Source organism: Lotus japonicus, chromosome 4 (assembly GCF_012489685.1).
Source record: "Lotus japonicus ecotype B-129 chromosome 4, LjGifu_v1.2".
Classification (NCBI taxonomy): domain Eukaryota; kingdom Viridiplantae; phylum Streptophyta; class Magnoliopsida; order Fabales; family Fabaceae; genus Lotus; species Lotus japonicus.
Window position 1 is genome coordinate 80,993,057 of NC_080044.1, and position 27,572 is coordinate 81,020,628.

General features: G+C 35.6%; 6 protein-coding genes and 1 non-coding gene across 8 annotated transcripts; 2 read left to right on the plus strand and 5 right to left on the minus strand.

Moving 5' to 3' along the window:
• Positions 1–283: 283 nt before the first annotated feature.
• On the minus strand, positions 284–4,502 carry LOC130710989 (uncharacterized). Its single transcript, XM_057560409.1, has 2 exons — positions 4,363–4,502; positions 284–1,394 (listed from the first exon to the last, which is right to left on the minus strand). The coding sequence occupies exon 2, from the start codon at positions 1,138–1,140 to the stop codon at positions 553–555; it is 588 nt and encodes a 195-aa protein (XP_057416392.1). The 5' UTR covers positions 1,141–1,394; positions 4,363–4,502; the 3' UTR covers positions 284–552.
• LOC130710988 (uncharacterized) lies at positions 4,291–5,636 on the plus strand. The gene has a single exon (XM_057560408.1). It carries the CDS (start codon positions 4,378–4,380, stop codon positions 5,467–5,469), a length of 1,092 nt encoding a protein of 363 aa, XP_057416391.1. The 5' UTR covers positions 4,291–4,377; the 3' UTR covers positions 5,470–5,636.
• A 378-nt stretch (positions 5,637–6,014) lies between these two features.
• Positions 6,015–6,086, minus strand: TRNAC-GCA (transfer RNA cysteine (anticodon GCA)). Its single transcript has one exon. It is a non-coding gene; the product is annotated as a tRNA-Cys (tRNA).
• A 1,747-nt stretch (positions 6,087–7,833) lies between these two features.
• LOC130711228 (DCD domain-containing protein NRP-B) lies at positions 7,834–10,488 on the minus strand. The gene is made up of 5 exons (XM_057560754.1): positions 9,609–10,488; positions 8,819–8,919; positions 8,657–8,740; positions 8,392–8,502; positions 7,834–8,201 (listed from the first exon to the last, which is right to left on the minus strand). The coding sequence occupies exons 1-5, from the start codon at positions 10,264–10,266 to the stop codon at positions 8,130–8,132; spliced, it is 1,026 nt and encodes a 341-aa protein (XP_057416737.1). The 5' UTR covers positions 10,267–10,488; the 3' UTR covers positions 7,834–8,129.
• Positions 10,489–14,730: 4,242 nt separating this feature from the next.
• On the plus strand, positions 14,731–18,372 carry LOC130710181 (3-oxoacyl-[acyl-carrier-protein] synthase I, chloroplastic-like). Its single transcript, XM_057559360.1, has 8 exons — positions 14,731–15,125; positions 15,767–16,128; positions 16,540–16,971; positions 17,062–17,235; positions 17,551–17,664; positions 17,749–17,850; positions 17,945–18,011; positions 18,097–18,372. The coding sequence occupies exons 1-8, from the start codon at positions 14,960–14,962 to the stop codon at positions 18,162–18,164; spliced, it is 1,485 nt and encodes a 494-aa protein (XP_057415343.1). The 5' UTR covers positions 14,731–14,959; the 3' UTR covers positions 18,165–18,372.
• Positions 18,373–19,436: 1,064 nt separating this feature from the next.
• LOC130710182 (3-oxoacyl-[acyl-carrier-protein] synthase I, chloroplastic-like) lies at positions 19,437–22,958 on the minus strand. Of its 2 annotated transcripts, none has more exons than XM_057559363.1 (8): positions 22,660–22,958; positions 21,651–22,009; positions 20,824–21,255; positions 20,535–20,708; positions 20,072–20,185; positions 19,875–19,976; positions 19,714–19,780; positions 19,437–19,631 (listed from the first exon to the last, which is right to left on the minus strand). In XM_057559363.1, the coding sequence occupies exons 1-8, from the start codon at positions 22,802–22,804 to the stop codon at positions 19,564–19,566; spliced, it is 1,461 nt and encodes a 486-aa protein (XP_057415346.1). In that variant the 5' UTR covers positions 22,805–22,958; the 3' UTR covers positions 19,437–19,563. The 2 variants fall into 2 exon arrangements, with proteins under 2 accessions (XP_057415346.1, XP_057415344.1); XM_057559361.1 differs by having other exon boundaries at positions 20,824–21,258.
• Positions 22,959–24,277: 1,319 nt separating this feature from the next.
• On the minus strand, positions 24,278–26,953 carry LOC130710183 (probable E3 ubiquitin-protein ligase RHA4A). Its single transcript, XM_057559364.1, has 3 exons — positions 26,657–26,953; positions 26,455–26,540; positions 24,278–24,856 (listed from the first exon to the last, which is right to left on the minus strand). Exons 1-3 carry the CDS (start codon positions 26,897–26,899, stop codon positions 24,538–24,540), a joined length of 648 nt encoding a protein of 215 aa, XP_057415347.1. The 5' UTR covers positions 26,900–26,953; the 3' UTR covers positions 24,278–24,537.
• Between the last annotated feature and the right edge of the window lie 619 nt (positions 26,954–27,572).

The window sequence follows — 27,572 nt, forward strand, 5'->3', positions numbered from 1 at the left end:
AATCTAAGGAATGTCTAGCTAAAAGAAAAAAAGTTTTTACTTTGGGAGAATGAAACTTGTCCATTTTCTTATGACACTACATTATTACTGCGTAGGTCTTTGTTTTATTGGCATAGATTGTTCATAGCATGTTTGTATTCTCGTTGCACCTTTACCCTAATCATCAACTTTAGATCGACTCAGTCTCACACAATCAAAGCCTGAATTCATTTCTCTTGTAAACTTTCAAAGTGTTGATAATTAGTCATTATAGTTTATTCTTATGAACTCTTCCTATGGCAAATAAGAAACAGAAAATAAAATCTAGAAATACCACCAACACTTGAAAAGTGTTTACTAATCCTTACATTACATCCAGAGCATATATTGATATTTAGACTAGTCGTCCAAACATATTCACAGATGAAAGCCTAAAGTAGTAGCAGTTAGCTTAGATGTATCTAGAATTCCTAAACAATATTTGATAACAGTCAAGTTCATACACCATGTTGCTAGGGAAACCTAACATACTCATGGTCATCGAGTCATTCTCCATAGGTAGAAACACTCTCCTTAACAAGAACCCAAATCCAAATTTGATCCTGCAGCAGTAATGCTCTTACAAGATTTTCCATTGAAGAGTGTTGGCTTCCACCCCACTTTCCAAATGCTCATGGTTCTGCTGCTCCTGGCAGGGCTAGTAGCAGAGCATGTAGTTGCAGCCATTCTCATCTTCTCAATCAAAGCTTCAGTATTCACCTGCTCTGACAAAATCTCCTCAAGTTGCCTTGTATCAATCACCAACTTCACTCTCCACACCCCATTCTGAGCTGATGGAAGCACTTCAAGAGCTGAACCATTTGACAAATTCTCAACATAATCAGACACTGAAACTCCATCACTGCAGCTACTTTTTTGTTCCACCTGCACCTTCTTCAGTGGAAGAAGATAGTAGAGAAGACCATAGCTTAAGCTCTCATGCTCCAGCAAAGGTGATGAGGCATGACCCTGGAGGAAAACACCATAACCAGGGTACTGTTGGAGCACTTGGCCAACTGTTTTAGGATCTTTGAATTGTAGAATGACACCACTGTCACTGAGAACTCGGATAGAGTGGTGACATTCTCCAGTGGTACCACCCTTGATAGAGCAATTCCCCATTTTTCAATGATGGTTCACTTCACTTCAATGTTTTCAATTGAGAGCTCTGGTTCCAAGCTTTATATATTTGATATTTCAAGTTTGAAATCCCTTGTGCTTACCAAAAATTTGTCCTCATTGTGTGTCATGGCACGTTACTGTCTCCTACTTGGACTAGTTTGTTTATTTGTATCCATGTTTTTTATCCTAGCGGCGCCCATGTGAAATTGGACCGTTGGGGAATTGTTTTGTTGGAACTGTGAGGAGGAGTGATCCTGAGTGAAAACAACAGAATAAAACAGAATAAGAGGTAGATTCTCAGATTTAATATTCAGAAACAAACATTGTAGAAGCAGGCAGGGTTTCAAATATCCGTGTCAATTATCTTCACGGGAGACAATATTGTTCGAGTCACTGAACACTTATATCCAAGTATGAGTCTCCGAACAAGAATTTTTTTCCCAGACTCGAACCGTAAATTTTTTTAAAGATATACATGTACCACTTGAATTAACCTTTCATTAGTTTCATGTGAGGTAAACTACTTCCACCTACTCTCAGTTGGTCGTTGTACATATTTCAAATAAAAGCATCTAATCCGTGACTCTCCCAATCTCTCTCCATGTCCAATATGCATGAATTTTCAACCATGTTAATGGCAGTGGGGTCATAACACTTTGAAACGAAAGGGGAAAATGCAAGCATGGACCCCTGAGCTAAAGGATAGTGTTTAGGGATGATAATAGGTATTGGAATCAATGGTTTATCCGAAAATTCCATATATGGAGATGGTACCTCTTAAATTTATGGGTGTGATAAATGCATGTGAGTACAAGAAGATTAATTCAACCATAGCTTTCATTTATTGAAACAAATATGTCACGGGACGAAAGTGCCAAAATAAAATCACGATAAGTAATTTCAAGTGCATTTTTATATCTATGGGTTTTTTTTGTCAGAATATCTATGGGTTTTGAGTTGGGTTGCAAGCAGAGTCATGTGTATATATGGATGTGGGCCGTGACTGGCCCATTTAACCCGGGAGTCGTTCAAGTGAGGACCAACTCAATGGTTGAAGAGGTAATGACCAAAAAAAAAAGGAGGCTGAAATAATATTGACCAAAAAAAAGAGGCTGAGATAATGAGGTAGACATCTTTCAAATTACCCATAGAGGTTGAACCTACAAGGTTCAAATTAGAAACATTATTAGAAGGTCCTCCGACCTAAGAAAATATCACATATACCTTTTACAAAAATCTTCAGTCTCTATCCAAACGTCTTCGGACAAGTTCTGTAGAGAATCAAACTTGGAAAAAATAAATGGAAGGTTTTCTACAATTTAAAGAGAAGAATGATAGATATTTATAGCCTGCTCGGAATTCCTATGATGATTAGGCCATGATGATGGAGATGTACGGAAAGGATTTTCACCGAACCATCATTATCATTGCTTTCACTAAACGAGAAACTTAAGAAACTCTAAATAATTGGAGTGAATAGAGATATAAAAGTCTCAATAAACGAGAAACTTAAGAAATAAAAAACTCAATATTGTCACCTATTGTGTAAAAAATGATGAGATATGAGTAACTCTATTTATAAAATGTGTTTGGGAAAGCAATAAGGTTCTAGAAGGAGGGTCGGCCCGGCATGTCATTGTAGTTCGATAGTAGTTCCTGCCCCAACTTAACCAATGGAGTCCGGTAGTTAGGGGTAAGAATGAACAGAATGTGACTCAGCGTCTCAGCTATAACTATTGCTGCTTGAATAAAAGAAGATATACTGTTTTTTTCAACTCCTTTGAAGGCAGAACATGTGCTATCTAAGGCCTACTGTCGCTACTCCTTCTCCGCCGTTGACTGATTTGATGATTGCTACTTTTAGAAAGACTGATAGAATCATTCCCACTGTCCTTCTTCCTATTTCTTTAGGGGATTACTCTTTTCTTCTGCTTATTTAGTAAGTATTTTTGACAATCCAAAAAACGAATCTCTAACTGCCTAGGTCCGATTGAGAAAGATACTTTTTAATTTTAGAATTCTTTGGTAAAAAACATGTTTGCAAACGGTTAACCGCTTATACCATTGATCAAATGAGCAACTTATACAAGTTTGATCACATTGTAAGTTAGCCACAACTCATTTTACTCTCTTACTGCTCTTTTAGATTGAAACTCTCTCTAATTTTGAACAAACTTAATTATTAGAGTGTCTTTTACATATATTTTCCCCTAATGTAGTTATTTCTTCCTACACCAATGAGCTCATCTGGAAGAACAGTGTTCATATTCTAACTTGATCTCCTAGTATTTGCGTAAAGAAAAACAAATATAGATATATTGGGATATATTTAAAAATGAGAGACTCGAGTGAACCTAAATGTCTTGGCCCAAAATGACAAGCATCCAAAGGTTCCCGCATAACCACGAATGTCACTAGCAGTAGCAGAGGCAGACAACCATTTCCAAGAACACAAGAATAAGAATTGACACACTGTCTGTGTCTGTGTAGGACCTAACTTAACAAAATTTCATTCACTAATCACTCGAGGTGGCAAAGCCTTGCTGGTCCACGTAAACAACACAAGCGCCAGCCATTCATTTTAAGGCCTCCACCTCTCCCACCCTCACTCCAATACAAATTAATCCAGATGGATAATCTAATCCCTTTACCAATGCCACATAAATATTCTCTATCAAACAAGCACCACGCATTCTTACGTATTGCATTAGAACTATCATCATCATTAAATTACCTTGCCAACAAGTCAAACTACATTTAGTAGATATAACTCAGTTATTTAAGTATTTAATTGAAAATGTAATCTCTTTTTTTAATCTCTGAATAGTATGGAACTATGGATAGAAAATGATTTATTGAGATAAACAAATTGATTTAATGTAATTTCGAAATCTCAAGCGAATTAATGTTATGATTGCCGACTATGAAATGCTTAGTGCGCACACACAAAAATCATCAAATTAGCTTGCTTGCTCCTATCCTACCACATGCACATGCATGGTTGTCCCTGGATTACATCTTTAACTAACTAGTATGCTAAATATGTCTAAAATTAAACATAGCATGATAAATATCAGTGACTAGACAAATGTTCCCTGGCCACAACAATTAGTTATATCTACACATCATTCTTAATTTCTAATCTTATTTTCAGCCCATATAATAGAACAAACATGCATGCATTTCTTCAAACTGTTCTATAAGATAAGATAAGCAACTAACCTTAGCATTCGAAAAATGGGGTGTGCCTCCTCCAAGGGTATCGACGCCACAGCAGCGGTGTACCGCCCACCTCCGACGAGCTTCGCGGTGTTCGACATCAACTCCATCGAGGAGCCATGGCTGAAACACCTCAACAACACCGCCACCGACCCACTTCACACCCAAGACACAAAACAACCCTCACTCCCTGCCCCTATCCTCCACCTCCTGGAAAAAGCCACCGAAGCCCCTCAATCCTGGGACGAAGTTAGCAAGGTCCTCCATGACCTCAAACCCATCGTTGAACAACCACCACAACCACCGCAATCGCAACCACAACCACCCTCCACACCACCACCACAGAACCAATCTCAACCCTTACGCAAGAATGCCTCCTTCCACACACTGGAAGAGTTAGACGCGAAATCAACCCCGAACGCTAAACCAGAGTTGAAGAAATCACCAATTGAGACAAGCAAGAAGAACAGTGAGGTTGAAGAAGAGAATCGAATCAAATTGATCAAAACCTCGAGCAAATTGAAGGACAACATCTTCATAAAGAGAGACATGGAAGAGCGGAAGAAGGAAGAGAGCGAATCGGTTTACGAGAGGCTTCGGCGGGACCCGCTGAGCCAGTTCCCGGAGAAATCCCCGCCGGGAGGCGCCGACGCGGTGGTGATTTACACGACGTCGTTGCGTGGAGTGAGGAAGACGTTCGAGGATTGCAACCGGGCGAGGGAGGTGCTGGAGGGGCATAGAGTGGTGGTGGACGAGCGTGACGTGGCGCTCCACTCCGGGTTTCTGAAAGAGGTGAAGGAGCTGCTGGCGGAGGAGGTGGTGGTGGCGGTGGCGCCGCTGCCGAGGGTGTTTGTGAAGGGGAGGTATTTGGGCGGGTTGGAGGAGTTGGTGGAGCTGAATGAGTCGGGTCGGTTGGGTCGGATCTTGAATGCGACACGTGTGGAGAGAGGGGTAGGGAGATATGGTTGTGATGGGTGTGGTGGGGCCAGGTTTGTGCCTTGTTTGGATTGTGGTGGAAGTTGCAAGTTGGTGTTGAGTGATGTGAATCAGATTGAGAGGTGTCCTAAGTGTAATGAGAATGGGTTAGTGCATTGCCCTGCTTGTGCTTAAGTTTGATATTTCAATCAATCAAATTGTGTGTTACATCTCCATAGACCATAGTATAGTGCTTTTTTGTTAAAAAAATTGTAATATGAACTCATAGTTGTTTATTATCTACTTCTGTATAATAAGGTCCTGAAATTGTATTTAATTAAGGATTATGGATTATTCACTCATCACTCTTGCCTCCATCATAGTCTTCCCTTATCTCCAATACCTTGGTTGATGTAGAAATTAAGTGTGAGAATCATATTCGTATACTTGTGAGTATAAGGCTAATAGAAGAGTGATTAGTGATGTGGTGAGAAAAAATGGAAAATATGAATAGATTTGGTTCAACATAAGATTGAATAGAAAGTGATTTTTTTCCCCGAGTGTAGAAAGTGAATATGAAATATAGTATCACTTTTGTTAATTGTGAATCACTTGTGCATATCGTTAGGTTAGGAATTTGATTTATAGTACTTTTTTTCATTTAAAGATTAACAAGGGTAAGTACGTGGGAAATTGATTTCATTTTGGAGGAAAAACAAACAAAAAGAGCATTAAAATAGAGGGCCCAACCGGGTTCGAACCGGTGACCTCTTGATCTGCAGTCAAATGCTCTACCACTGAGCTATGGACCCAATTGATGACACTGTCGCGTTAATATTATACTTACTAGTTTAAACAAGTCAATAGTATTAATCATTGAATAACACTTTCATCAAAATGCATTCCAACTCTGTTCAAATTATAATCTTCTCATTCTTTTATTTTTGTATCATTATATTGCTCTTTACTATGACAGTAGGTTTCAATACTTCCACTATCAAATTCCTAATCAATATCTTCCATCTCTAAAAAATCACAATTAAATAAAATTCTAAATAGTTACCCATTCTTATGTTAACTTACATTTATACATTTATTTTATAAAAGGTGAAGAAAAATACACGAAGAGATAAGAATTTGATTGTGCAATTTATTAAGTTGGAAGCTAACATATTAGTACTAATTCTTTTAAGAAAGTATTTGGAAATTTTTTCAATTCTAACTAAATGATGGATTTTTTTTGGAATGGACTGAGGAAGTATTTTTAGTTGACTATGTACATGCACAATATATATGTGGCAAAGTAATAGCTGTGGCCAGCTAATCTTGTGAGTTGTGACATTCCAATTTACCAGCTTATAAAATGACGAATAAATCAAATATAAGCCAAAGAAAAACATAAATGTCAATTAATGGAAAGAATGCTTCTCGTTTTGACTCAGTCCATTTAATTTATCACAACTTTGGTCCATTAGTATGATCATTGAAGTTTCTGGCCTTCCACTAGAATTTTGGTACAATGTGGATATGGTAGTAAGGAAAAAAAGGTCCAAAATTGAATTGGAAGAATCAACTACTTTACTCTATTATTTATGGATCGTACCTTCTAAGTTTATCAACATCTACAATCAATCACCAACCACACAAACAAGTAGTTACTTTTTTATATTCATGCTGGTTGGGAATTCGGGTTACCAAACCCTTGAAACAATGGTACTCCTCAAGTCCATGACATGCTGAAAATGTGTTAAGAATGAAGAACTGAAGCGTACAGTCATTCATATATACTCATAAGTCATAATGTCCCAACTTATTCTTGAAATAGATGACTTAATTCTCTTATTACAACGATTCACTTACATTATTCCTGCTTGAGTTTCCGTCAGTAATACTTAAAATTACTTATTAGTTATTACCAAACTCGCACAACATGTTTGGTTGTTAAAAACCACATTTTGTGCATTAAAATTTAAAAATGCGCATTTTATAATACGTGAAAGAAACATTTGACCTCTTTAAGGATTTAACGTAAAACTAAATATGCATGAAAGTCTCCTAGCTAGGTTTAAGAGAGCTCCTCACTTTTACAATCTAGAATTGAATTAGAGAAACTTAAACCTAACTTAGTCTCCTAGGTTAACTAAGTGCAGAGAGCTCCGCACTTTCATTAGAGGACACTTTAACCTAGCTTAGTATCCTAGGTTCACAAGGTGAACAGAGCTCGACCACGCTATCCTAGTAGATTGTTCTTCTTTTTTTCCAAAGATTGTTCTACTTGTTTCTAGAATTGGCTTCCCAGTGTGAATCCAATGATAATAGATGGGGGGAAAAATACTAGTGAGCTAGTATATACGAACTATGTATTATGAGTTGAGATAAGATTTCCCAAGAAGTTGAAAGCATTTTAACTCTTCATTTACTGAACCATCATGGTCACTGCTTCACCCTCTTCCAATACTCATACTTGAGTTCCTCCTCAACATAAACACTAGCTATACTAACCTGCAAGTTGCAGTACATTCCATTCAACCTCAATTGCTAGTTTTGTACAAAAAACCATAACCATAATAATATTTATTCTTTCTTATTGTGTTTTTCTTGATGTATATGATGATAGTATATACCAATACAAGAAAAGACAACCATTAATGGCAAAGTCTATACAAAAACAATAGAACACATATAGGCTCAATATCCAAGCGTCCTAAGCTATACATATCCATTGTGTTATGTTATATCTTGGGACTCTCTTAATTTGCAAGGTCCATAACCATAACATTCAAACCAAACCAACTCTATATTTATGTATTTGCCTCTGTGAGTGCTGTTCTTGTAATTCTGCTACTTCTATCCTTTTATGCTGTAAATTCCTTGAAAGTGTCATTGAAAGTATCTTGTTCTGCAAAAATGTCCAGAAGAGACAATGCCTACAAACAAAGAATGGGACAGAGTTTAGATGAACAGCAATAAAAACTGAATCAATATTCAACAAAGTTAAGGTTAAGTGCATATATTGGAAATCTTTCTATGAAAGAGTGAAAGAAATTTTTGTGTAGCTTTTGAGTTTCAGAATTGATAATGAAGAAAAAGAAATTGATCCAAACAGGCTATAAGTACCTCGGGCACGTTCAGCTCAAGACGGAACTTGGGGCCATCATAGTGGTGAAGGATGGGCCTGAAGGAATCCTCCTCAAGTGGCTCACAAACTTTCCTAGTAAGCACTTGTACCTGTAATCATCATTTAAGAATTATGAACTGTTGTAACTTGTAATCTTCAATAAAGCCAGAGTCAATTCTGAATGAAGCTATTCAAAATTAATTCTGATGAAATAGAATCTGATACAAAGTACAAAAATGCTAGTAGTTGGATTTGAGATGTTACCTGAGCAGGGAAACGAGATTCACCAGGGCACTTCTTGTCTTCCCAGGCAGATGGATCAATGTTAGTTCCTCCAAAACTTGCAGCCTGCATAAATTAAAGGTTAATTTGATGGCCTAATCCATAATTTAAAGCCAATTGGGCTACAAAAAAATATTTACACACCTCAAAGATTCCATGGAGTTGGTGAGTGGAATAGTTGTAAAGAAATAGGGGCAACCCTGGAGTAATGGCCCGAACTGAATCCCTGTACCTTGGAGGAAGACCTGAAGAAACACAAATTTACAGAGAAAACGAATTCAATAAGCATGTCGCTAATAGACAAGTGTGCAATTGGTTACATATACCACAGGGATAAAATGATGAGTTTGAGATTATTGATACTGATGTTGTTGATAATTCAACCCCTTAAGGGTTCAGAAAACTATGTTAGTCCCTCACAACAGAACAGATGATTTTATAGTCCCTTATAGTCCCTCTTTCACATGATTTTCTTGAAATTCGAACTTATACTATCACCCTTACGAGGATCTAGCTTACCTACACCAATAACTTTTTTCCCTTATATGACTATGGCAATCAAACACCCAAAACTATGATAAAATTGTTAAGCAACATGGCTGAGACTACAATTAATGCAAAATCTCAGCGTCTTCATAAATATATAACTAAAAACAAGCTACCTAAGCAGTAATTGAAATCACCCAAACATGGTAATCCAAATAAAGCTAAAGATAAAGAGAATCAGGGAACATACAATTATAAAGTAAAAAAAAGTATGATAATAATAACAATTGCATATATAATTGAGAAACAGGGTGTGCCTCTTTTGTTTCTTGCTTTGCCTTTGTTTCTTTTGTACTGACAATCTCTTGTTTTTTATATATGTTATTCTATTGTTTCGAAAAAAATAATTGAGAAACAGGGAAGGGATAGATGAAATGAAGAAACATACCAAATAGTTGCCTTTTGAGGTTCTCTGCCATGGTATCATTGTTGCAAACAAAGATGTAGCCTCCAATTGTTTCATTCCTAGGCAGAGACTCTGATGCTGGCAGGGTTTTAAACTTCTTGGCATCCTTGCTCTTGTTGTTGCTATCATTGTTGTTGTTGTTGTTGTTGCTTTCCCCTTGCTTCTTGTTAGGGTTGGTGTTCTTCTTGAAATTTTTATGTGGGTGAGAAAACAGAAACTCATCTTCACCACCAACCTTGTTGTTCCCTTTGAGATTGATGTTGTTCAAGTTGTTGTTGTTAGCAATAGCATACATAGGCTTGGAATCATAAATCCCCTTGTTGAACCCTCCATTAAGACCTGCTCCACCACCACCAATTAGAGGGTTGTAATTGTAGAGAGAACCATTAGGGGTGCTATTCATCATTTGCTTCCAGCCATCATTGAAATCAGAAGCAGGCTCTTTTGAATTGATATCACCACCGACCCTGATGTCAAAGTTCCTCCTTTCACTCTTGGTGGGCATGAAATTGTTGTTCATGTTGCTGCTGCTGTTGCTCCAAATGGAATCATTCAGAGAAAGGTTGGCCAGATTGGAAGTTTGTTGCACACGGAGCTGATCACTGAATTGCCAAAAGGATTGCTGATTGTTGTTCTCCATCTTGTTCACACAAAAACAGATTCTTCTTCTATGATCTTCACAAAAAACCAAACACTTGAAAGCTAAAAAAATATCTAATATCTATGATATGACTATGACTATGTTTGTGTATGTGAATGTGTTTATATAATGAAATGAAAAGTTGTGTTGGCAATGAACAAGAAAAAGCAGAGAGATGCAGAGTAATATATTATAGAGAGGAAAGTGTGGATTTGACAAGGAGGAAGACAAGTGTTGAGATATATAAGATGGGAAAAGGGTGGATTTTGTTTCTATTTTAGCGAAAAATAAGGACTAAAATATAGTATTTTCAGTCGGTAAAGGTGATTAATAAAGATATTTTATTTAAAAATGAGATAAAATGAAGTTACGTGGAAGGTTGAGATGAGGGGTTTGCGTGTGTGTGTAATTGTCAAATGTTGAAATGAAAATTATATATTTTTGGAATTAAATGAAATTAGGTGGGGTGGAGATGAGTGATGATGATGATGATGCAAAAACCGCGTAGAAGTGATGATGTGTCGTGGCGGAGAGTGGAAGGGAGCAGTTTGATTTCGTGTACTGCTTTCTAGAACCTCCTTCCTGACTCAGTTGTCACTCCACTGTTGAATGATAGATTGAGTTCACACACACACACACACACGAAGAGTTGTTTTTTAACTTTATATACATATAGTTATAATTATAATGTATATAGAGAGAATAATGTTACGAATATTCATTGAATTGAAGTTCCTTAGTTGGTAAGGTATGGAAATTTGGACGCGTAAACAGAGTGAAAGTGATGCTCGCGTGTGTGACACTACACTACAGTAACAGAGTTACAGTATGTGTGTGGTTTAAGAGTTTGGATAAATGAATGTGGTCCGTGAGCAACGGGCACGTTGGTTTATGTTTAATTAACTTTCCCGTGATTAGTGCCTTAATTACCCTCCCCTATAAGTTAATCTATCATCACCTTCCCCAGTTACTCCACTAATAATATCTCAAAACGAGGTAAAATCTTTCTTTTTGTCACTCAGCTATGTCCGCAAGCTTTACCTAGAATTAGGGCTTTCAAATGGATAGATTGGATGGACTTGATATGTCATGAATGATGAATGGTTCCAAAGAACAATTCAAAATTTTTTTTATTGGGAGAAAAATTCATCAATGTCCACCCATTAATTTAATTTTTTTTTATAGATGGTAGTTTTTGTATTTCATCTATCTTAGGAAAATCGTAGCTTGGTATTTGCTTAGATTATGGATGATAACGGGTCGGGTCGGACCGGGCTTTGCCTTTCTCATACCTAAATTCGTCGGTTTCGGGTTACTCAAATCCGTTGTAACCTCAAACCTAAATTCTAACTTAATTTTATGCGTAGACTTTTTTGCAAAACAAAACGCAATTTATATTATTTTGTTGTGAAAAGAACATTTTATATATTTTTGTAAAAAATATGGTATCTTGTTGTTTAAATATGACCAAATTTTTAATAGATGAAGTTGTTAACTTGGTATATTTAAGAGTAGTTTATACATTGTTTGTGTTCGGGTGCGGCTTTCACAAATACCAAACCTAAATCAATCATATCGCGTTTCGCCCCTGTCAAATTGAGTCGGGTTCGGGTTCTATTGTCATCCCTAGCTTAGATGAAGATCTAATTGGGACAAGTGGTTCGAGCTTTTTTTTTTGGTACACGGTTCGAGCTTTGAAAAATGATACTTTAGTGTTTTTAATTATAAAATCTTATTGAAATAATTACATTTATTAAGAAAATATGTAATTATATTAATTAATGTATTGATTTTAAAAAAGAATATATGCAATATTCCACATCTATTTTTAATTAGTGTAGATAGTGTTTAAGAGATAATCATAATTTTAAAATTACAAAAGTTTAATAAATGTAAGGTATATATGAATAGATGAATAAATATTTTTAAAATATAATATGGGGTCTTATATAAGTTAATTCGAGAAATTTATCAGGGTAGAATACATTACAAAATTTATAATTGAGTTAAATAAAGTTTTGGTGCTTATATAACATGCTTAGTTTGAAAATATTTCTTTTCGGAGTAAAGTTTGAATATGGTCCCAACTCCTATGTCTCCAAGCCTTGCCATTGAAATTCTGACTCACTATATATAGCAAATGGGTCACGAAGGGAATGTAGCAACACATTTCTTTTGAGTGATCCTGGCCATAGGATTGTGGACGTTTCTCTCCCGGAATTAGAGGTCCTCTTGTTGAGGGATCCTTCCGGGTTGGGTGGTGTGATTTTCTTTATGTTTATTGTCCGATTTATCAAAAAATAATTCCAACTAAGCTTCATTAAATACCGGTGAAGACATGTGGCAAGGTCACCAGACACCACCCTGATAGTGACAAAAACCAAGTAGTTTCTGGAATAATAGAGACTATCTTCAAACTTTGTTAGGGGAAGGAAACATTTTCAAACTAAGTGTATTATACAATAATCAAAACCTTTATATAAACACCTATTAAGCTTAACCAACACACATTTGTTCACTCGGTATTTGTTAAAAATGAATCACTTCATCTTAAAAAAATTGTGTATGAATTCGTTGCTGATGTTAGAGTCTGTTGGCGAGTGACTTATGACCTCAAATACATATCTGCAGTGTCGGTCTTGGGCCTGTGCAGGCAGGCCCACAACCCAGGGCCTCCAAAAAGAAGGGACCCAAAAAAAATTTTCGTTATTTGATAACTTATATTTTTTTCATTGCAATGGGTCATTTATTGAGCCTGTTTTTTTTTGCTGGTGAGACTTGAACACATAACTTCATGGAACCAGACAACAAGCTTTACCACTGAACCACCAGTTGGTTTGGTTATTAGAACCGTTTTTTAATTATTATATGTTAACTTTATATAGCATTTAATTTTAATTACAATTTAAATAGATAATGTTCTTTAAGAAAAAATTATTAGGGGTCCATTTTTATTATTTGCCCATGGCCTCCAAAATGTCGGGACCGGCCCCGCATATCTGACTCATGGTGGTAACCGAAGTCGGATTCATCTCAACTTTTTCTTCATAAAAAAATCAAACACCTATTAAGTGTTTCTTGCAAGAGAGTGTCTTATTCAAAGAAACTAAGGTAGCGTTTGGTAGACAGGTAAGAAGGGAACTGAACGGGACACATGAGTTCCGTTCTGTGTTTGTCATGTTTTTAAGATGGAACGGAACGGGACAAAAGACTCCAAGAACGGGACACTTTGGTTCCCTGGAAAAGGGTGGAACGGAAGGGAACGCAACAGAACACTCTCCTAAAACTTTTGCAAGTTCAAAAATACCCCTAATTTATATTTGAAATTTTATGTATCTAAACAGTTTAAAATCACTTCTAAAATTGAAAACACTTATTATATTTGTAGACAAAGTTAAATGAAAATCTACTTTCTCAAAAAAAATCACTTTAAAATAAAATCAATTATTTTTTCAAAAGTGAAATCACTTTTTGTAAGCAATGATAAACGAGCCAATTAGAGTGCGTTTGATTCAACTAATTTTGAAAAAAAATCACTTTTTAATCAAAAAGCACTTTTAAAATTAAAAAATCACTTTTTAAATCAAAATATCATTTTTTGTGTTTGTTTTAGCTGAAGTTGAAAACAGATTATTTGAAACAGTTACTTTACCTCATCATGAAAATCTATGATGATAGATGAGAGGAGATATAAAAAAAAGTGATTTTAATTAGAATAGTCAAACACGAAGCAACTTAATTAAAATAAAATCAATTATTTTTTCAAAAGCAAAATCAGTTTTTGTAAGTAATTATAAACGAGCCAATTAGAGTGCGTTTGATTCAACTTATTTTGAAAAAATCAAATAAAAAATCAAACACGAATTAACTTATGCTTTTCTCAAAATCTCTAAAAAAAAATTATAGTAAAAATTAATATTTTTTAATCTAAACAAACACACTTAAAATAGCTTAAATAAATAATTAGGTTTCTACTTTTTTCAATAGCATACTGAAACAACTTAAATAATATATAGGTGATTATTTTAAAGAAATAAGTGATTATTTCATGAAGTAAGCAATAACAAACAGTTTCTATGCAAAATGTTCAATTAAGTTCAATTTGTTTTCATCAATCAAATATTAAACATGCAGGGTTATATATGTAATTAAAATCATGGTTCTGTTCTATTGACTTCAAGTTACCAAACACAACACACAGAACATTATTGTCCTGTTCCATCTTGTTCTGTCCCGTTCCGTTTTGTTCTGTCATGTTCCGTTCAGAGATATGTTGGATTTATCAAAAAAAAAAAAAAAAAAAAGGAGTATAATGTTAGGGTTGAACCAAACCGGAGCCGCATGAGTAGTTTGGAGTTTGGACAATAATCAATTCATGATCCAACAACAAATGTGCCATCGACCACGACTCTTCTTTATTGCAGGTTGGCATGGGTTGTTTAGGTAGTTCAGCGATTAAGAGAAGAAACCCAAATGCAAATGCAAAGTTTGACCAAAAAAAAAAAACCAGAACTAACTGTGTTTTCTTCGCCAAAAAAACAGTGACGGACATTCCAATCTAAACAAACCTTGTTCTCTTGCATTGTTTTGTTCTTTCTCTTCCATTTCCTCATTCTCTTCCACTGACAATCCAAAGTTCCTTCCTCTGCTTTAAAATCAGCATCGAATCAGAGTGCCACAGACACATTGAACAATGGCAAGCATTGCTGGTTCATGTTCTTTAGGAGCATTGCTCGCACATAAAGTCTCAGAAGGCAATAATGGGGTGTCCCTGGTTCAGTATGATGGGCTTAGATTGGCGCAGAGGATGCAAATGCCTTCAGCTGCAAGCATGCCAAAAGGGTGCTTGTTGTCTTCAGGTAACAAAGAGAGCCCTGAAATCGAGACCCTGATGATTATTAGTTGCTGATGTATTTGAGCATGAATTATATTTACAAACTTAGATCACGAATCAGTTTCTTAACAAAATATACCCGTTTTCCCATTTTTTGGTTGCTGGATATGTTGACATAGTGGATCTTTGGTCATGGTTAATACTACCATCTAAGCTTGTATATAAGGTTTAGTGGTTTACCATTACTTTTATACTGATATTCTGTTTTGAATTTGAGATAGTCAAATCCTCTCATAAATCTCATCCTGCTACTAATAGGATTTAAATCTGAAATTTCTTGAAAAGTACTAGGTAATAAGCTGTAGTGACATCCCAGGTTATGTTAGCTTCCATGTTGTCAGTACATGTTCTGTCTCTGTATATACTTGGTCATGGTTGTTATATCAGTACCTGAAACATGTGGTATCTGATTTTTTTTGGATACTTCAAACATACTTTTAATGTTGAAGTTTTTTATTTTTCTTGTACCGATACAAGTAGCATAATTAGGTCAAATGATACTATTGTAAGTTTGTAACTCTTAGAACTAATTAACTTATAATATTATTAATGCCATTGATTTTATTTCAGTATCTTGTATTTTGAATCTTCTGACTTGCATTGCAGCCCCGAAATGCAGAACTATTAAGGCCACAGCTTCTCCAACTGCAGCAGCAGCTCCTAAAAGAGAACAAGATCCCAAAAAGCGAGTAGTAATAACAGGAATGGGGCTTGTTTCCGTCTTTGGCAGTGACATTGATACATTTTACAACAAGCTTCTTGCGGGAGAAAGTGGGATAAGTGTAATAGATAGGTTTGACCCCTCAAAATTCTCTGTCCGTTTTGGTGGCCAGATACGTGATTTCTCTTCAGAAGGTTACATTGATGGCAAGAATGACCGGCGCCTCGATGATTGCTGGAGGTATTGCTTAGTTGCAGGCAAGAGGGCTCTTGATGATGCCAACCTTGGACAGGAAGCGCTTAAGAATGTAAGTTTCAGTGTTTTTTTGAAATTACATTGCAATGACTAGTTGCCTAACTTATGAGTTATGATTGATACCAAGCCCTACAAATTTCATGAATCAACTATCCCAAAAGTTTAAACTGTTGGATGAAGGCACATGAATGATTCTATATTATACTTCTAACAGCCACTTGGGCAAGATCCCATTGAGCATGAAGCGTAGACACTGCCAATGCATAAGCTCACTTACCATGTGCTGAAATTTAACTTTTTATGAGAATGACAGGGGTATCAAACTATAGACTATGCAGTCATAAGTCATAACTTTGATATCATGTCATTAACCAATTTTCCTAAAAGCTTAAGTTATTGGGAGAAGATAGATGAATGATTTTATATTATAGTTCTAACAATAGATGCATTGTCTTTCTAACAGTTGGACAAAACAAGAATAGGATCTCTAGTTGGAACAGGAATGGGAGGTTTAACAGCTTTCAGCACTGGTGTGGGAGCTCTTATAGAGAAGGGATATAAGAAAATGTCTCCATTTTTCATTCCCTACTCCATCACCAACATGGGTTCTGCTTTGTTGGCTATAGACACTGGCCTAATGGGTCCCAATTATTCCATTTCCACTGCTTGTGCAACAGCAAATTACTGCTTTTATGCAGCTGCTAATCATATCAGAAGAGGTGAAGCAGATATCATGGTGGTTGGTGGGACTGAAGCTGCAATAATGCCTACTGGTGTTGGAGGCTTCATTGCTTGCAGGGCTTTGTCTCAGAGGAATGAGGACCCCAAGAAGGCTTCAAGACCATGGGACAAAGATCGTGATGGTTTTGTCATGGGTGAAGGCTCTGGCGTGCTGGTAGAACCTGAAACTGAAAATTTTCTTTATCTTTGATTTACCTAATGAATTTCCAATGCTGAGAACTTAATTTTCTTTCACTGAGTAAAGATAATGGAGAGCTTGGAGAGTGCAACAAAAAGGGGAGCCACGATAATAGCAGAATATCTGGGGGGTGCCATAACTTGTGATGCTCATCACATGACTGATCCAAGGTCGGATGGACTTGGAGTTTCATCTTGCATAAGGAAGAGTTTACAAGATGCTGGGGTTTCCCCTGAAGAGGTAAGAAATAGAGAGTAGTAGTACCATGTATCAGTATCAAAATTTCCAGTCCTCTAAAATCACTTCAGATTCGGATTTAGATTCCATGCAGCCAGGGGAATCCGCATTCCCGCAGTCAAACATTTTGAGTCATCGGAGGCTCACATTCCGAGTTACTATTTCACGTTATTTATTATAATTAAAACTGTGAAAAGCTGATTAATATCAAATGACTTCAGATATTTGACTGCGTGAATGTGGGATTTCCGTGAGAGGGAATCCAAATCCTTTAGATTCTCATGTTTTTGGCTAATTTCTTAATTGTATTTTGTACAGGTGAACTATATCAATGCTCATGCCACTTCAACACTGGCAGGTGACTTGGCTGAGGTTAATGCAATCAAACAAGTTTTTAAGGACACATCAGAATTGAAAATGAATGGCACTAAGGTAAGAAATTGATTTACTTTTGAATATTTCAGAACTTGACCTTGAAAATTGAATCTTGTTGTTACATTTTTGTCCTGATTTCAGTCAATGATTGGTCATGGTCTTGGGGCTTCTGGTGGTTTGGAAGCTATAGCAACTATCAAAGCGATAACAACTGGCTGGTTGCATCCAACCATTAACCAAGATGTACTTTCCTCAGCTATACATTCATCGTATTAATCAATTATGTTTTATTTTATTGATTCCTATTGTAACTCTAATTTTCTCATTTTTTCCTCAGAACATTGAGGAGGATGTTACAATTGACACTGTCCCTAATGTCAAGAAGCAGCATGAAGTTAATGTTGGTATGTACTATCTCTTTGAAGTTTGTGCAAATTGTGAGAACAATGTAAAAGCCCATGTTTCTGATCTTCACTTTCCTTTCTGCAGCTATCTCCAACTCATTTGGGTTCGGTGGACACAATTCAGTAGTTGTCTTTGCTCCATTCAGGCCCTAACTAGAATTCAAGCTGAAGCCATTTTTCTTTTTCTTTTTTGTCAATTTTCACATTCATTGATTTCGGGACATTAATTCATGTGGATTATATGCTGAAAATAGTTGTCTCATGTATTTGAAATGATAATAGAGGTAAATTATCATGTGCTCTAATGTAATGTACTCTGAAGTGAATAAAATACACATCTGATCTGCTTCTGTGTTTGGAATTGCCTTTGCCTAGTAGGCAGCTTAGTGTCAATGAAGTAAAAAAACACATTACTTTCAGCATATGAGCAGTAGTTTCTTTTCTTCAATTCTTCTTTTCTCATAATCAATTTTGTCACGCAGAAGCTAGCTACCCACATATGCTTTTTCACCTTAATTGATTTTAACTTTAAATTCACTTGTAGATGGATTTTGAAACATGTAAAAAATTATGTTAAGAATGAGTAGTGGACCAAATTAAAGACTTAAAATGAATTGAGTTTTGTCCAAAAAGTTTATGGCCTCACCCTCACTTAGTACCATTGGCCATGTGCAAGTGTAGCGATCCTGAAGCCCAGATGTCTGATATCTGATAATATCGCACAATGGCCAACCTCAATTCTGCAATTGGAGGCAGCTAATACTACTACAGTACTACTAGTTATTGACGGAGACAAGAAATTCTGAGGGCTATAAAAGTATAAATTACATACAAATGCAGGTAGACTATAAGTCTATAACCTACTTCAGTTATCTCATTGTTGCTGTGAGCCAATATTATCATTTATCAAGTGAGGGAGTTTATAAACATATTTGGATAAACAGCCTGTAATTAATTTTTTGTTCCTAAGACAAATATCATGCACAAGAGACAATCATGTTCGAACCGAAAACATTCACACCCTGATAGGGCTAGCTCTCCTATAAGTGTTTTATTTCATACACAAGGTTCAAACCCGGTCTGCCTTCATGTTTGTACAGATTGAACCCTCATGGTTGGAAGCTTGTTGTATGGTGGGCCACAAATGACATTTTTCCTTATTAATGAGGAATGAGTTTTTTTTTTATAAGCTATTAATGAGGAATGAGTAATTTTCAAAAAAAGAGTACCAAACCCGAAATCTTGCTTTAAGGGAAAAACTTATGTCACTAGCTTCCGCGCGTGCCAGAATTAATTTTAAGTAAGAAAAGTCAATCCAAACATGCTAATAAGAGGAAAGTGACTACTACCCATTTGCTGAAAGTAACAAGTTCTTTACTTCATTGATACTTAGCTGTCTACTAGACAAAGGCAATTCCAAACACAAATCGATAACATGTGAATTTTATTCACTTCAGGGTTCATTACATCAGGGCACCGAGTCTGGGTACTTGATCATTAACCTCGGTTATCATTTCAAACACATATAAAGCAGCTTGTGCTTGAATTCTAGTTAGGGCCTGAATGGAGCAAAGACAACAACTGAATTGTGTCCACCGAACCCAAATGAGTTGGAGATAGCTGCAGAAAGTGCACCAAAGATCAGAAACATTAATTGGTTTTTACATTGTTACCAGAATTTGCACAGAGATATAGTACATACCAACATTAACTTCATGCTGCTTCTTGACGTTAGGGACGGTGTCAATTGTAACATAATCCTCCAAGTTCTGAGGAAAAATGAGTAAATCAAGTGATAAAGGGAATCAATAAATAAAACGTAGTATTTGATTAATAGGATGAGTTTCTGGCTGAGGAAAGTACATCTTGGTTAATGGTTGGGTGCAACCAGCCAGTTGTTATTGCTTTGATAGTTGCTATAGCTTCCAAGCCACCAGAAGCCCCAAGACCATGACCAATCATTGACTGAAACAGGAAGAAAATGTCATGAAAAGATTCAAGGTAAAAAAGAGGATGCTGTTGAGGTTCTGAAATATTTAAAAAGTAAACAAATTTCTTACCTTAGTGGCATTCATTTTCAATTCTGATGTGTCCTTAAAAACTTGTTTGATTGCATTAACCTCAGCCAGGTCACCTGCTAGTGTTGATGTGGCATGAGCATTGATATAGGTCACCTGTACAAAGCAGGATTCATCAGCTTTACATGAACATGAGAATCTGAACTCGCTTTAGAGGAATGTGCCAATTTTGATCCTGGTTGCTTGTTATTACTTCCTCTGTTCTTATTTATAAGTTACATGTAACTAATTCGTACACATTTGTTAGTCTTAAATAAGAAAATGATATTTTTTTTAACTCTCTCCTATAAGAAAACTAAAAGAATTTAGTGATAAGCATTAGATTATTGAGTATGGAGCGTTAAATATTAAGGGTAAACTTAGAAAAAAGTGATTAATGCTACATAGATATTTTAAAGTGACCTATGCTAAGAGACGTGAAAAACTACAGAATTCTATTTCTTACCTCTTCAGGGGAAACCCCAGCATTTTCTAAACTCTTCCATATGCAAATTGAAACTCCTAGTCCATCAGGCCCTGGGTTTGTCATGTGATGAGCATCACATGTTATGGCACCCCCCAGATATTCTGCTATTATTGTGGCTCCTCTTTTTGTTGCACTCTCCAAGCTCTCCATTACCTTTTCTCAGTGATAGAGAATCCAGTTGTTACCATTGGAATTTCATTAGGTCAATCAAAGATATATATATATATACTACTAAAGAAAAAATTGGGTTTTAGGTTCTAGGTTCTACCAGCACACCAGAGCCTTCACCCAAGACAAAACCATCGCGATCTTTGTCCCATGGTCTTGAAGCCTTCTTGGGGTCTTCATTCCTCTGAGACAAAGCCCTGCAAGCAATGAAGCCTCCAACACTGGAAGGAACGATTGAAGCTTCAGTCCCACCAACCACCATAACATCTGCTTCCCCTCTTCTGATTTGATTAGCAGCTGCATAAAAGCAGTAATTTGCTGTTGCACAAGCAGTAGAAATGGAATAATATGGACCTGTTAGGCCAGTATCTATAGCCAACAAAGCAGAACCCATGTTGGTGATGAAGTAGGGAATGAAAAATGGACTAATTTTCTTATATCCCTTCTCTAGAAGAGCTTCCACACCAGTGTTGAAAGCTGTTACACCTCCCAATCCTGATCCAACTATAACTCCTATTCTTGTTTTGTTCATCTGCTATAAAGACAATGCATCTATTGTCAAAACTATAATATAAAATCATTCATCTATCTTCTCTCATTAACTTTTAAGATTTTGGAATAATTGGTTAACGACAAAGCATCAGAGTTATGAGTAAATGGTCTAGAGTTCGATCCCTCCATGATTCTAATAAAAAGTTTAATTTAAGAACGTTGTAGTGAGCTTGTGTATTGTTCATGCTTCAAGCTAAATGAACTTGCGAGAGCATGTTAGAAGTATAGTATAAAATCACTCGTGTGTTTTCACCTAATAGCTTAAACTTGCAGGATAGTTGGTTCATGATCATGACATCTATTGTGTATGTTATCAATCATAAGTTAGGAAACTAATCATTGCAATGTAATTTCAAAAATAACACTGAAACTTACATTCTTAAGGACTTCATGTCCAAGGTTGGCATCTTCAAGAGCCCTCTTGCCTGCAACTAAGCAATACCTCCAGCAATCATCGAGGCGCCGGTCATTCTTGCCATCAATGTAACCTTCTGAAGAGAAATCACGTATCTGGCCACCAAAACGGACAGGGAATTTTGAGGGGTCAAACCTATCTATTACACTTATCCCACTTTCTCCCGCAAGAAGCTTGTTGTAAAATGTATCAATGTCACTGCCAAAGATGGAAACAAGCCCCATTCCTGTTATTACTACTCGCTTTTTCGGATCTTGTTCTCTTTTAGGAGCTGCTTCAGTTGGAGAAGCTGTGGCCTTAATTGTTTTGCATTTGGAGGCTGCAATGCAAGTCAGAAGCTTCAAAATACAAGATATTGAAATAAATATTAACGGCGTTTATATATTATAAGTTTATTAGTTTTAAGGTATTTTTTTTGAACCACATATGTCCTCCACTAACCATTATAGGCGGTAAAACTCTCCCTATCAAGAATTTAACGTAGCTGCATTCAGAGACTCGAATTGAGGACCTCTACTTAAACAGTTTTAAGGGTTTGACTTATCCTATAAAGTAGTGTCGTTTTACCTAATTATGATATTTGTATCAGTAAAAGAATGAACTCTAAAATTAAGATTATCTCTGAAGTATCTAAAAATTATCAGATACCAAATGTTTCAAGTACTTATATAATAACAACCATTCCCAAGTATACACAGAGCCAGAACATGTTTTGTTTTTGTAAGAGGCAGAACATGTACTAACAATATGGGAAAGTAGCTAACATAACCTGGGATGTCACTATAGCTTACTGTTACCTAATGCTTTTTAAGAAATTTCAGATTTAAATCCTATCTGTAGTATGAGTAGGATGAGATTTGTGACTTCAGAACAGACAGAGAAAATGTATAAAAGTAATAGTAAACCTTATATACATGCTCATATAATAACTTCAATTCTGATCAAGATACACTATGTGACTATTTCAACCTTTTGAGATGCTTGCAGCTGAAGATAATTGCATTCTTTGCGCCAATCTAAGACCATCATACTGAACCAGAGACACCCCATTGCCTTTTGAGACTTTGTTTGTGAGCAATGCTTCTAAAGGACATGTACTTGCAATGCCTGCCATTTAATCTATCTTTACTTATGTGTCTGTGACACTCTGATTTGATGTTGATTCAAAGCAAGAGAGTGAACTTTGGATTGTCAGTGGAAGAGAATCAGCAAATAGAAAAGGTTGAAAGAGAAAAATACAAGAAAACAAGTTTTTTTTGGAATTTGGATTGGGAAGTCTGTTTTTTTTTCTTTCCCTTTTCTTATAAGTCGCTTAGTTTCCTCAACAAACTCTTCCAACCTTCAATAAAGAGAAATCTTCCATGGTACATTTGTTGTTGAATCATAATTATTGTCCAAACTGACACTCTCTTTGGTTAAGAAACTGTCCTGGGTTAGCTTGTTGCATTTCGAATGAATTTATCTTGAATGTCAAATGTCATATGGAAAGTGGTCGTTATTTATCTTGTATTATATAGGCTTAACTATGTTGGAGGTCCCTCTAAAATAGGGGTCCTTTGGTTAAGGCCCCTACAAAATTTTTTGGGTGGAATAAGCCCCTAATGTGAAAATAATATATAGTAAAAAGCCCCTACCGTCAGGTTCCGTTTAATTCTTGCTGATTGTACAAACGACACTGACGTGGATTTTCTTGTGTGCAAACGGCGCTGACGTGGATTTTCTTGTGCTGTCCCTCTCGCCGTCGCAAGCGCTCTTCCTCTAGCTCGTTTGCGTGTCGTGAAACTGGAATTGAGATTTTTGGGTTCAGTATATTTGGGAATTTTGGGTTTTTTACCTTTTTTTCAACCCTCATTTACTTACGTGGTACCCTCTTTAATTGAATTATTTACACGCAAGAAAATCTACGTCATCGCCGTTTGCACAATCAGCAAGAATTAAATGAAACTTGACGGTAGGGGCTTTTTACTATATATTATTTTCACATTAGGGGCTTATTCCACCCAAAAAATTTTGTAGGGGCCTTAACCAAAGGACCCCTATTTTAGAGGGACCTCCAACATATTTAAGCCTATTATATATGGTCATATGGAAAGTGGTTGATAAACATTCGCATTGCGCAGATACCAAGAGTGAGAAAGGTAGAGAGTTGAGAGAAGTAGTGAATATGATTTATGATGGATGTGACAAGGGAGAAAAATGAGGTGTTTGTAGGATAACTGTGCTGTTTGAGGGTTTAAGTATCATTAGTCATACTACATAATCATATGAACTGGTGTTTGGTTACACATTAAAAATAATTTATGATCTATGCACCCTATTAGGCTGTTCATAAAAGCTTCACACAGTCAATCATTTTGAAGTCTGATTTCCTTTTGGGTACATAAGTTTGAATTGAAGACTATAGCATTTATATTATTGTCCCTGTAGTGCAGATGACCATGATTAGCTAATAATAATATACAATCATCCAAGCCCCATCCCAATTTCAAAGGTGGAAGACAAGATTTCCTGTTTACAGGTAATTCAATACATGCATGATTGCAGATATGGTATTTTGCATCCACAAAAATGCCAAATATTCACAATATAGGGGGGAAAAGGACACATTTTATTTCATATATCATTGGTTCTGATTCATCTGAATTTACAGAACTACAGACTCATGAAGGCCAGCTGAATCGCCTCCCTTAAGTAAAAAAACTACAGGTATATCTGGATAATCATCGGTCACCTGTGCAAATTGACGTTAGCAGAGGTAAAAAGTGAGCAGACTTCTTATGGATTGAGACAGAAGTTTGTTTGCAATGCACTCAACTGGTATCAAAACACACACACTACACACTATGATCATCTAGTTGGTACATCATTCTCTTGAAAATTGTTAGTAATTGAGGAAGCACCAGCTTCACCTCCTAGTTGGGGTGTTGGTGATGATATGATGTGTGATGGAGAACCTGAAATAGCACCTTGATGAGGTGGGTCTTGCACAACAAGTGGTGGTGGATTGAGGAACTTTGATGTGGGGATGATGGAACATCTACAAAGTGGACATGTGGAGTTTGATTGCAACCAGTTATCTATGCACTCTATGTGAAACATGTGCTTGCAATAAGGAATCTGTAGCAGCTCTTCTTTCAGCTCAAATTCTCCAAGACAAACACAACATCTGTTTAACAAAATTTTAAGCAACCTTTTAGCTTCATTTCAAGCATAAGAAAATTTTGGTTTACAGATTGAAAGAAATTTATTGCAATTAATTTTAAGAGTATATTATAAATAACTTACATTCAATATTACCACCTTTTATAACAAGTAAAAATATAATTTATGTGTTTAACATAGTCCGCCATAAAATTGTCCCGCATTAATAGGTACTAGCCTACTAACCCAATCATCAAAATTTTGAAATATTGAAATCCAAGTAAGAGCTTTCAATGTGCAATCCTCACTTACCCAATAGAAATTCAATCATCTCCAATGCAAGGTTCTTAGTTCTTATTTTTGAGTTAAGAATTAAGAACTTGGTTCTTAACCATGGAGGAGATGACGTGGAGTTCTTAGTTCTTAAAAATAAGATCTAGGTTCTTATATAAGATGTTTTACTTTTTGAGTTCTTAGCATGAAAAGTTAATTTTTTTTTCTCTCATTCATCAATTGATTTAATTTAGGTATTGAATTAACATTAAATTTAAATCAAAGTTATATGAAAGTAAAAAAATTACTACTATAATGATATTGTGGGACCAAATGAATAGTGCTAAGAACTAAGAACTAAGAATTCATAGTTGGAGCAAAATTTTGCATAGAGTTGCTTAAGCACATGTGGCAGTACGAGCTCACATAAATAGTGCTAAGAACTAAGAAATAAGAACTAGCCTTGGAGATGCTTTAGGTCAATATTATTTGTATCTATCCTTGACATTTTGATTTCTTATTAGTTATTACAGTCCAATAGGATGACACGTGTCCATGTTATACTTTTTTTAATGACTTTATTCCTGGTGATTCACCTTCAAACGTGTCAGTTATGTATTGTTGAAAAGCCATCCTTTTATATATTCTTCATAGTTCATACATCTTCTTCTACTTCCTTTTCCCCTATCACTTTCTATGAAAATAATGGACACCATGAAAGGTTCTGAAAACTTTAGAATTCGAATATTCTGCTAAAAAAAATTCAACTTTTGAAGGACGACAATCATTGAGAATAATCTCAAGGATCATAAAGGCACGGTAAGGATGAAACTCCAATATAACAACATCATAGGTCCAAAGCACGTACTATAATATAAGCCTTGTGTAAAGACAGAGACTAAAGCACCTTAAGTCAAGTCCAAAAAGGAAAGAAAAAAATCAAGAACGATAATTTAGAGAAGCTACTTATAAAAAATAAAAAAAATATGACTAACTTCTAAAATAAAAATGTTTTTTCTAATTATAATCAAATGAAAACAAAAACCCTTCCATTTAAGCATCGAATGCTAGTTTAAGTAAAACATGTTTAATTTCTCCAAAACAATGTCTCTGCCTCAAGTCTTATGTATGGGGAAAAACTCCAAATATAAATGTTTTTTGTTTTAACAAGATTTTCTCCCATGAATAATACTTATATCAGAAAAATAAAATTCTATTTAGTAAAACTATTTTTTTAATATAACATTAATATCACCATTTTGAAGTTTGAACTAAAGTCTAACTCATTCAAGATAATATAGAAATGAAAAGACTAAGAGTGTATACATAAAGAAAATATAAAAGACTTACACTGAATCCCTTGTTCTCAAATCCTCATCAAATAAAACTCTTGGAAGTTTGTCCAGAATTTGCACCGCCAAATTTAAACGGCAAGGCTGTATTATAAAAAACAGAGAGACTAATATTAGCTATTTTATTCAATCATCTAGTATTACAGAAAAGAGAGGAAGAAGAAGAAGCAGACATATGAAAAGATGAAAGTGGTTCTTACTGATGAGGAACGATAGCGATATGAAGTTTGATGAGGATTTGCAGTTATGGGAAGTAGGTGAAGAGGAGGAGGGTATGAGAGAGAGGAAGCCCTTCTCTTGAGGTAGAACAAGTAAAACAGGAGTATGAGAATTATGGAAAAGAGTATAGGAATTGAGAATATGAAGGCTTGATAAAGTTTAAGCTGAAGTTCTTGTGGATACTTATGTGGAGGAGAAGGGTTTGGAGTTTGAGGAACACCCATCACCACCTTGATGAGTTAGTTCTCTCTAACATTCACAAAAACCTCTCCTACCACTATCATATATACCAATACAATAGAAAAATAGTTATTGATTAATTATTATATAGTTCATAAATTAAACAGTTCTAATATGTAGACCCTCACAAAATTCGACATTCAATTAACATCTACATATGTGATCCAAACAATCACAACTCACCAAGTTATTTAAAAAAAAAGTAAAAGTGTATGTCTTGAGTATGTTGACAATATTCTAAAGTCTATAAATCATTCCCGTGAATTAAAATTGTTTCTTTTACTAAATCATTTTTCTACATAAAGAACATATTGTACCTTTTAAAACTAATAAAAATATAGTTCATTTGTGAATAAGTGCATGATATATTATCTACTAACTTATTAAAGATTTCATCTACGTTAAAAAAGTTGTTTCACAACTTAAAAAAGTTTTCCTGGAGATCAATTTTAGTATATAACAAAAATATTATAAAAAGAATGCGCTAAATATTAATAATAAAAACAGGATTTATAAATTAATAAATTTTTAACGTGATCCATCATAAAATCGCCTAAAAAATAGAGTTTTTTTTTGCTAAATGAGATGAGACAGAGGGTTGAAAATGTTAAGCCAGGACCAGCAATATAGCTTTAGTTGAGCGAACATTACTTGTGA

Excerpts from the sequence above, each read along its gene's own strand:
- LOC130710989 (XM_057560409.1), bottom strand. The coding sequence starts at position 1,140 with ATGGGGAATTGCTCTATCAAGGGTGGTACCACTGGAGAATGTCACCAC.
- LOC130710988 (XM_057560408.1), top strand. The coding sequence starts at position 4,378 with ATGGGGTGTGCCTCCTCCAAGGGTATCGACGCCACAGCAGCGGTGTAC.
- LOC130711228 (XM_057560754.1), bottom strand. The coding sequence starts at position 10,266 with ATGGAGAACAACAATCAGCAATCCTTTTGGCAATTCAGTGATCAGCTC. Across the intron at positions 8,741-8,818 it reads AACTCCATGGAATCTTTGAG|GCTGCAAGTTTTGGAGGAAC; the intron begins GTGTGTAAATAT and ends TAATTTATGCAG. Across the intron at positions 8,503-8,656 it reads AATCTCGTTTCCCTGCTCAG|GTACAAGTGCTTACTAGGAA; the intron begins GTAACATCTCAA and ends TGATGATTACAG.
- LOC130710181 (XM_057559360.1), top strand. The coding sequence starts at position 14,960 with ATGGCAAGCATTGCTGGTTCATGTTCTTTAGGAGCATTGCTCGCACAT. Across the intron at positions 17,236-17,550 it reads CTGGGGTTTCCCCTGAAGAG|GTGAACTATATCAATGCTCA; the intron begins GTAAGAAATAGA and ends TATTTTGTACAG. Across the intron at positions 17,851-17,944 it reads ATCCAACCATTAACCAAGAT|AACATTGAGGAGGATGTTAC; the intron begins GTACTTTCCTCA and ends TTTTTTCCTCAG.
- LOC130710182 (XM_057559361.1), bottom strand. The coding sequence starts at position 22,804 with ATGGCAGGCATTGCAAGTACATGTCCTTTAGAAGCATTGCTCACAAAC. Across the intron at positions 21,259-21,650 it reads GACATGAAGTCCTTAAGAAT|CAGATGAACAAAACAAGAAT; the intron begins GTAAGTTTCAGT and ends TTGTCTTTATAG. Across the intron at positions 19,781-19,874 it reads ACCCAACCATTAACCAAGAT|AACTTGGAGGATTATGTTAC; the intron begins GTACTTTCCTCA and ends ATTTTTCCTCAG.
- LOC130710183 (XM_057559364.1), bottom strand. The coding sequence starts at position 26,899 with ATGGGTGTTCCTCAAACTCCAAACCCTTCTCCTCCACATAAGTATCCA. Across the intron at positions 26,541-26,656 it reads ATCGCTATCGTTCCTCATCA|CCTTGCCGTTTAAATTTGGC; the intron begins GTAAGAACCACT and ends TTTATAATACAG. Across the intron at positions 24,857-26,454 it reads TTGAGAACAAGGGATTCAGT|ATGTTGTGTTTGTCTTGGAG; the intron begins GTAAGTCTTTTA and ends TTTGTTAAACAG.